This window comes from Tachysurus vachellii, chromosome 1, assembly GCF_030014155.1.
Source record: "Tachysurus vachellii isolate PV-2020 chromosome 1, HZAU_Pvac_v1, whole genome shotgun sequence".
Classification (NCBI taxonomy): Eukaryota; Metazoa; Chordata; class Actinopteri; order Siluriformes; family Bagridae; genus Tachysurus; species Tachysurus vachellii.
In genome coordinates this window covers 39,966,311-39,976,310 of record NC_083460.1, presented here as the reverse complement: position 1 = coordinate 39,976,310, position 10,000 = coordinate 39,966,311, and the positions used below count along the sequence as shown (strand labels likewise).

The following is a 10,000-nucleotide window of genomic DNA, read 5'->3' as shown; positions in this document are numbered from 1 at the left end:
AAAATGTGAACGGTGCTTGCACGTGGCAAGTTCCCCTGATATGTCACATGTCCATGTTGTGCTAAATTTTGATTTTCATGTGACATCACGTGACATCACGAGACGTCACGTGACATGACCAGAATACACGTGAGGCAGTTTCCCTCATTGTGCTGAGTGTTTTGATATGTCACATGTCCATGTTGTGCTAATTTTTTAATTTCACGAGAAACCACGTGACGTCATGTGACTTCATCAAATTACACGTGAGGAAGTTCCCCTCAGGGGGGCACGGTGGCTTAGTGGTTAGCACGTTCGCCTCACACCTCCAGGGTCGGGGTTCGATTCCCGCCTCCACCTTGTGTGTGTGGAGTTTGCATGTTCTCCCCGTGCCTCGGGGGTTTCCTCCGTGTACTCCGGTTTCCTCCCCCGGTCCAAAGACATGCATGGTAGGTTGATTGGCATCTCTGGAAAATTGTCCCTAGTGTGTGATTGTGTGAGTGAATGAGAGTGTGTGTGTGCCCTGTGATGGTTGGCACTCCGTCCAGGGTGTATCCTGCCTTGATGCCCGATGACGCCTGAGATAGGCACAGGCTCCCCGTGACCCGAGGTAGTTCGGATAAGCGGTAGAAAATGAATGAATGAATGAATGAATGAATGAAGTTCCCCTCATTGTTCTGAGTGTTTTGATATGTCACATGTCCATGTTGTAAAAAGTTCCTTAATTTTGCATATTTTGGGGCGGGACAAGCTGCGGGACAAGTTACGCGCCGAAGTTTAGTCCGGCACAATAGTAATAATGTTGCTTTGCAAGCACCATTAATAATATATTCGGCAGGTATCTAAGCCTGTTTTTGTTGTGTCCGTGTTCAGTGTGTCTCACTCACACAGTGGTGTTAATATGAAGCTCGTATCAAAGTAAACACTCAGGACTTTAAGAATGTGTAAAGTTTCATCACTATTTCTGGTTTTCTCTACAATACTAAAGGTGATATTTTCGTAGAAAAGATCCAGAACAACAAAAAAACGGTTATTTTTATTCCACACAGATGTTTGTATCTTCAGAGTTAATGTTGATATCAAACCCATTCCTGCTCTCCGAGACGCTCCGAGCGTTCGTTCCTCTGATCTTCGACACAAATTCAGTGTAAGGTTATAAACAGAGGGACAAACGTTCGTATAAAACGCACTGAAAAACCGAAACACATTCACTCACTAGATCGGAATCACAGCCAGAAAATCATTTGTTTCTTTACACGGATTAAAAAAGTCCCATAAGTTTACTAAAATGAAAAAAAAAAGATGAAGCTGGTACAAAAAAAGCTGATACGTCAGTTTCTACTTAAGGATAATTATGGAAGCACTAACGCCTGATGATATAACGGGGTGAGATCATATATCGTCACATCGTACCGCTCTAAACGACACAGAGTTTCTTTACAGAAGACACTAGACGAAAAAGAGAGAAAAGTCGGGCGAGGAAACGAGTCGAGGAGGTGGACGCATCTGGAGACCTGTGACAAATGGCTGGATTTACTACAACATAAATAACCAGCATCATTCAGGAAATGGAAAAGTCTTCACAAGGATGTAAGGATTTATCTTTCTAGCCACAAAAATGTCAAAACCGGGTCGATCTGGTTGATTTTTTTAAGCGTGGAGCATTTTTTTAATTCCCTGTGTGCTGTCTGAATCAGCTCTTTACAACCACGTCTCCAGACCCGATCTTCCTTCACCCCCCCAAAAAAATGCGCAGTGCTGGAATGCAAGAGGAACAAATGCAAAACAGAAGTGCGGAACATGAAAGCCGTGCCACCGACGCCCCCCGCAATGCCCCCCTACGCCCCCGTAGACCGACTGTGCAGCAGATTTTTTATAACACTCAGTATTGTTTAAAAGAATTCCAGAGAGGAGAAAAATGCTTTGCAGCTGAAAGCATAACAACGGCAGCTAACGGCGGTGTGCGGATCCGCAGATACGGTTCACTTCATACAATGTGTAACAGCCTCTAATAGCTTCATGTCACGTGCGGTATACATTTCTGTGCTAGAGGCTATAAACGCGAACTGAAGTGGACGGGCGCGGAGCGTCGACGGCAGACGTTGAATTATCTCAGACGGTCGGGAAGCAGCTTCGAGAAACGTCTGAAGTGTAGAAATCAGCAGCTATGACACTTTGCTCATCACGAGTGCTTCAAAGTAAAGTGAGGATAAAATAAGAGCATCGTAAATGGATAAGGACGCAGTGGTGGATCAAGTGGTAATGGTTGTTGATCAGAAAGTCAGGGTTCAAGCCCCAGCACTGGCAAGTTGACTGTTGGGCCCTTGAGCAAGGCCCTTAACCCTCAGTGCTCCAAAGGGGGGGGCTGTATCATAGCTGCCCCTGCGTTCCAAACCTAACCTCCTCAGTTGGGATATGCAAAGAAAAAAACTGCCACTGTGCTGTAATGTATGTGTGTTCATAATAAAGGCTTTGTGCGCAATTTCAGTCTCTGTTAAACGTCGTTCTTCAGCCAAGAAAGAAAGAAAAAAGAAAGAAAGAACACAATCCCTTAGCTGTGGAATAGGAGAATTAAAAGGTCACACCTTACAGTTAAGGACCAAAGTGCAAAATATACCGAGCGATTATGTCCTGAGTTGCAGCACGTATGAGGCTTTTACTCAGCTACAGAGGAATGCGTGATGAGTTCACGTGTGTGAGTCAGAACCGTTCGAAACCACACAGTACGTGCTCCTCCAGAGCAGTGTGTGTGTGTCACTCCGTCTACATGCATTACAGCATGTGACCTACTTCCCTCTGGCACGTTGACTTTTGTACACACTAAGGAGGGAAATGAAGATGGATCAGCTTCCCGTGCGCGTTACTTCACACACTCTTTCGAGGATCCGTGCGACAGTTTGATAACGACAAAAAATCCGAACGATGGTGAGCAAAAATAGCACAATGGCCCCAAAAACCAGGTGCTTCATGACGAGTCTGTCCAAAACATCCTGTATAACGTGGGTAATATTTGCTCAGTGCACTTTTGACTAACATCCAGTTATCCACTGTTCACTGTTGTTTGTTCAGTCGGCGTGAATAAGCCAAAGGCCAGGGCTGATGGTGCGGCGCTGTGTTTACCTGTTGCTACTAAAAGGTAACGACGGCGCATGGGAATGAGCTACATCACCGCTTCCCAGTGTGACGGTTCTGTGGTTCAGTATTAAACTCAGTGACTGGAACAGAAAGAAAAACCAAATCACTGTTCTGTAGCAAAGCTGAAGCTGATGATAAAGCTGAATATTAAGAGTAGTAAAGCAGAATAGAGTTAAGAGTCTAGAACTAAGATAAGTTTAGGTTTGATTTATATCTCTTAAAACATAATTCAAACAGGGAGGAAGTTCTTAACCTATAACTATTTCAGACATTTGACCTTGCTGTGACTTTGACCCTGATTGAATCGATTCCAGCGAGAACTGCGTATAAATCCTCGACCACTCAAGCGCTCGTTCTTGAGACGTTGTTCTAATGAGAATCTCGGACAAACCGATGACAAAAAGCTCTGTACGCCGAGCAAGGAATCTACTAAAGAAAAACTATTTCAGACGTTCGACCTTGCTGTGACCTTGAATCGTTTAAATAAGTTCATCAGCAGGTTGCAGTCATGGCTCCATACAAAACCTGCGAGATATCTCGGACAAACGCGAATCTTTTGCTCTGGTGTGGAGAACAAGCTGGCTAACAGATGGTGTAAGGCAGATTACAAATTCTCATCCACAGCAGAAGAAGAAGGCTTTGTTGTTGTCACATACACATTACAGCTCTTTCTTCACGTATCCCGTAACTTTGGACGTTGAGCTCAGGGTCAACGGTGATACATTGAGGGTTAAGGGCCTTGCTCAACATCCCAACAGTGGCAGCTTGGCAGTGCTGGGGCTTGAACCCTGATCCTCTGATCTACAACCCAGAGCTTTAACCACTTGAGCCACCACTGCACCACTGAGCCTCACCCTATGTGATCCACCTTCTTGATCATGGTATTTCCCTTGCCAGGAGCATTGGAACATCAGCAATGGATTATATATTGCCTATTTAATCAATTAACACCATTAATTTTGGCCATTAAATTTCTGTTTCAGGTAACCAGGAGTCCATCTCAGAGGATTCATGGTACAAGGTGAGTGACGCAATGAACAGTCAACCTGACGCAGTGCACAATCACACACACACACAATGGACAATTTAGAGAATACAATCAACTTACAATGCATGTGTTTGGACTGGGGAGGAAACTGGGGGGATTACAAAAAACACACACACATACAGAGCCAAGGCAGGAATTGAACCACAACACTAGAGCTGAGAACAAAACGTCTCTCTCTCTCTCTCTCTCTCTCTCTCTCTCTCTCTCTCTCCTGATTGGCTGACAACAAATTAACAGCGTCATTATAAAATACATATTGTTTGTTCTCTAGTTTGGTTTATTAGTGTTTTAAAAAAAAAAAATCTATATATCGAATTTTGGGGTAGAAATCTTTATCTGGCAACCCATGATCATTGATCCAAGTTTAAGCCAAAAAAAAGTATTTTATTTTTGTGGTTTTTGAACTTGTACATCACCCAATAGCTAGGAGCTAATAGGTAGGGAAGGTTTCTAAAAGAAGTGTTTAAGTGTTCCTCAGAAGGACAAACTGAAGAACACTTAAAGATGCTGGATTTAACAGAAGAAACAGACCATTTCTACAGAACAGCAGACGCAGAAACAGATTTCGGAGTGTCTAACATCTCGGTCATCTGTCACTGCAGGAAATGGTGCGGATGCCAGGATGATTTCGCACTCTGTCCCCCCTGCAGGGATTCTGTTGGTCTTGCTCAACATCCGGCCCCTGATCCGTCCGTGGTTCTATTCATCACCTCTACAACAGACAGAAATCCAAACAAATCTCTACTCTAAATACTATTAGCATGAACATGTTTGTCAGATGAGGCTGTGATAAATAAAGTATCCTTGTAATGAAGTGTGATAAAGCAGTAAAGTTCATCGTTGACAGACGGCTTAAACGGTTAGGATCGAGAGGCATTTCCTTGGAAGAGTTCTTGTGCTTTGATGTAAAAGCAAAACAGGGTGACGGCAAGGACTGCGCAAGAAAGTGTCCTTGATATGAAAGCTCCTTATCCAACGACAACAAAAAAAGAGCAGCCGTCACCGAACCAGCCTGATGTGACGCCACCTGCGGATGCCAAGCAGAACGAGAAATCACTCACTCTCTCACTCACTCACTCATTTTCTACCGCTTATCCGAACTACCTCGGTTCACGGGGAGCCTGTGCCTATCTCAGGCGTCTTCGGGCATCAATCAGGATACACCCTGGATGGAGTGCCAACCCATCGCAGGGCACACACACACACACACACACTCTCATTCACTCACACAATCACACACTACAGACAATTTTCCAGAGATGCCAATCAACCTACCATGCATGTCTTTGGACCGGGGGAGGAAACCGGAGTACCCGGAGGAAACCCCCGAGGCACGGGGAGAACATGCAAACTCCACACACACAAGGCGGAGGCGGGAATCGAACCCCCAACCCTGGAGGTGTGAGGCGAACGTGCTAACCACTAAGCCACCGTGCCACCAACGAGAAATCAGACAAATATAATTATTCATAGCGTCCACATCTGTCATCTGACCGGTTGTATGAGCATGTGGTCACTGATACAGCAGCTTCTGAGAAGGAGAACAGAGCAGGCCTCATGGGTTCCAGATAACTCCAGCTCGCCTCAAAGTGCTGGGAGACGAGACACGAGCCTCCCTGCAGAAAAACGTGCTCTGTAAAGCTTTTAAGCGCTATATCTGATCACTTAGTGCTCTGGATGGCGGGCGCTGACTGACAGGGTTGCGCCCCGCCGTTGTCTCCATCTCCGGCGAGTCTGTCAGCTTGCAGCTTGTCTGGAAATGGGCTGTGGAGCTCCTGCAGAGGCGTCCAACAGCTTCACATATGCGTGTGCATAAATATCCAGCTGATTTAGTGCACATGTGGGTATAACTAGTTCATAGAAACACATGGTCACGGATTTGTAGAGAAGTCGATCAGGGCACAAGTTTTCCTCCCATGTGGCGCGTATTATTTCACCTCTGATCTAATGTACAGCCTGTAGCTTATGTAACTGTAACGTGCGCTGATCGTTTTTCCTGAAAGAAAAAAAATACGGCGTACCGAACAAACCCGTCGCAGACGGTAAAAAAAAAAAAAAAAAAAAACAAGCCACGACGGCAGCCAGGGTGACATGTGGATCCCATAACACCTTGACCTTGCTATGAGAGTGTGCAGGAATGTGCTGCATTTTTCACAGATAGACAAACCCTAGTCTATCTATTTACACTAATGAGCTATTATACGCGATTACAACACTGACATGTGTGACAAGGCAGCTGTGTGATAAGCCAAAAATGAAAAGCAGCTCTTTTCTCTCTGTGAGGCTGTCGGTGTCAGTGTCCCTGTGTGTGTGTGTGTGTGTGTGTCCATGTGTGTGTGTGCTCGTTTTTAAACGTCGAGGTCATTGCACACATATCTCATAAACAAGTACTGGCACCGCCACTGGCTGTCGTATGTCAGCACTTTTTGTGTCGGCCCTCCCTTTCCCCCCCGTGATGAAGCGAGCCGATGAGATTGCTCAGCGTGAGATATGAAAACAATTCAACAGAGCAAGCTATCTGCTATTTCTGTTTCTTTTCCAGCTCATCTGAAACTAATCCATCGACTCCTGGATGCTCGCGAGAACATCTTTTTTTCCAGCAGATGTTTGGAAGAATCGAATACGGGAGCGAAAAAAATCAAAGAGCGAAAATTAATCATTTGAAATAATTAAAAAAAATTCTCCGAATGCTTTCTCTGTGCATTTTTGGCCAGACACACAGCTATAGTACGGCACTAATATTTAGGCTGCGTATTCGGAGAACGATTTTATTATGTGCCGCGTAACCAAACGGTGACATGCTTTTAAAAATAAAGCCCAGTTTGGAGATGGGAAAGAATGAAAACTATGTGTGGGGCTACAAATATTTTCCCCCACCTAAGATGGTGGAACGCTGCTACAGGTGCTTAAGGCAAACCTAAGGGAAGTTCTCTAAACGCTGCGCCGGTTAAACAGAGGATAAACAGGATGATTTACGACTGCGCAACTGTAAAAGCAAAAAATGTGAACGTTTTAAGCGGTAAGCGCGTCGGTGTAATAAAGCGATATCTGTTCCATCCATTGAGACATTCCTTGAAACACAGTGCATGCACAGGACTGATAATATCCCTCCTGGGTAGGGAGGGGATCGGCGAAGGCCCCCAGTTTCAGGACGAGGTCAACAAAACATGTAAAGCTCCCCGCGACATCAGTGAGCGCGAGCGGACAAACAGAACCTGCTGTCCTCTCCTGGTTAAGACTTTTTTTTCCATCACTGCATTTAACCATTTCCCAGATCTGCACTCTACTATCAGTCAGACGGCTTCCATCAGGACGTCGCCACGTGCCGGGAACCTTGAAAAGACGGACGCATAACGGAGGCCCGGCGTCAGGGGAAACAAAAAATAATGGCCTGCTGCATCTTGTGCAATATTTTATCTTCATGCTATGATTCAAAAACATTCCTTTGCAAATTCAGTCTCCATAAATCTATATGAAGTCTCCGGACGACGTGTAGAGCGCTTCATCGTCTGCCGTTCTGTTAGTCGTCATCGTTAAGTGCTTTCGGGGGGATGTGGTAGCTCAGTGGTTAAGGCGTTCGACTACTGATCGGAAGGTCATTGGTTCGAATCCCAGGTCCACCAAGTTGCCACTGCAGGGCCCCTGAGCAAGGCCCTTAACCCTCAATTGCTCAGGTGTATAAACTGAAAAAAATGTAAGTCACTCTGGATAAGAGTGTCTGCTAAATGCTGTAAATGTAAATGTAAATGTTTCGATGCCGTATTTTGCGTATCGTTATATATAGCAAGCTTTGGCATTGTATCAACTGTTTAAAGGAAATCTGCTCTGTAGCAAAAAAAAAAGAAAACACAATAAGCACCATTGGCTAAATTACACACACATATCCATGCAAATTTTGTTCACCCGTCCCCCCCAGAACACCCTCCCCCTTACAGATGAGAATTAAACTTGACCGGGGGTCAGATATCTAACGAGGTGGCATACCGAATCCTTCGCAAATACTGCACCGAGGGCCAAAGACACATTACAGAGCGCATATTTGACCTCGTCGTCATAGACGCGAAGCGTGAACAGCTCGAGCCGCCGTGCCCCTGACTGCTTTACAGCTCCCACATCCAGTGACCTGCGGTGCGGCGCAGCGCTCGAGTCCACTCCAGCTGCAGATGTTGGGACTAATAACCTCAGCCAGGTTCAGAGCTCCAAAATATGCCAGGAACTCAAAGTGACTCCATAAAAGCTGCGCGCTAGTAAAACGGCGCCGCGCTGTTAAAACCCCCCAACCTCGTGATGTGGAGCTGTAAAACAAAGGACTACCAGCAGGACCTCGTTACGCCCCGATTGAGGGTAACGTGACAGTTTATAGACGAATACGAGAAAAGAAAAATTTAAGGGGAAATTTTTAATAACTCGCTAACTGATATGGGATTAAAAAAAAAGTCAACACAAGCCTTTCGTGGGGATTTGTGCTCTCAAACGGTCATAAATTACAAACCGTAATTAACCCAAATCACTTCTCTGTATATATTCGTATGAGTCACTAAATGAAGTCATAACGAAGGTATCTCGTACTCGGACCGAGTTAAAGTAATAAACCCGGAACACACGCGTCTGAGCACTTCTTCGTTCTTTACTTCATGAAAAGACACCAGGAGGTCTCACTAGCTAAACGTTACAGGCGGAAAAGATAGCTGTTAGAGCTTCTCCGAGGGTACGTGCGCGCGGTTTGGCTCGGAAGTCAGGGATCGTAAGCGTTCTCTCCGGTTCCTGTAACTGTGAGTGCGGATATGTGACGCGTCCCACCTGAAGGGCGCAGTTCATCATGCGCACTATGTGGTCGAACTGCTGGTGGTCCAGGATGGCGCGGTTCAGCTGCACGTGTAGACTGAGCTCTTCGGTAAGACACTGACGAGCTGCTTTTCCTTTCAGGGCGCGCAGAGCCGCAGGGAGAGCCTGGACACAACAGCAACAATAACACCACCATTATATTCACATCTCACTCAGCAGCAAAAAAAAAAAAACCCATAGAACCCAGAACTTCCATCTGTTCTCTCAGCACTGGTGATTATTTTGTCTCCAGTCATAAGGAACTCTTTGGTATCAGTGAAATAAACGTGGATTATGTGCATTGTAGTCATTAAGCGTGATATCATGACATATCTTTTTTTTCTGGACATTTAGCACCTCTCACACCCGTGTGGTTCCCTCAAAAGTCTACAAACGGAATGAAAAGGTTTCGCCGTGCATCTGTTTGAGGTGACGCTTGACTGATGCGAGCAGAAATATCTACAGGTCTCCTTCTTATAAAACAAGATTATAAAAGAACTTCATTTTTCTTTTAATTTGTCACATAATATTAATATGGAAAGATGTTTTTGATATAGAAGATATTGTTTGGAACAATTTACCAAAAAACAAACAAAAAAAAAAAACCCCAGTTACAGTACAGCCAATATCCAACTGTATCGCATGAGGTTTGCGGAGGCGGGTGAAACCTCTGGCTGCTCTGTTAGCGCTCGCTTCAGGTTTTCATATCGGCGTGTGGAAATGGCTACGCCGTGGTTTTACGGCTTTACTGGCTCCGTGTGAGCGTTTAGCTCGGAGTTCAGCATTTTTGTAGCCACAGAGGAGCGCAGGCTTTCCTATTAAACCCGATGGGTGCGTGAATAAGCTGGCTACCGTCCCGTAGCTGTTAGAAGGGGAATCCATCCGGAAAAAAAAAAAGACTGGGATAAGATCTCGGCAACCCCTGTGGTTTAGGCGGTTTATAGTTATTTGGCTGAAGAAAACGTAAAATAAACAATGCCGCTAGTTGATGTTAGAATAATATTTCTGTATGTG

The 10,000-nt window shown here is 45.1% G+C and overlaps 1 protein-coding gene across 2 annotated transcripts in view; it reads right to left on the bottom strand.

Moving 5' to 3' along the window:
- The window catches only part of sbf2 (SET binding factor 2), a 115,468-nt gene that overhangs the window by 46,092 nt on the left and 59,376 nt on the right, over window positions 1–10,000 (bottom strand). For both annotated transcript variants that reach the window (XM_060864121.1, XM_060864041.1), the window contains exon 16: window positions 8,963–9,112. In XM_060864121.1, coding sequence (XP_060720104.1) covers window positions 8,963–9,112 — 150 coding nt within the window. The remainder of the gene's footprint in view (window positions 1–8,962; window positions 9,113–10,000) is intronic.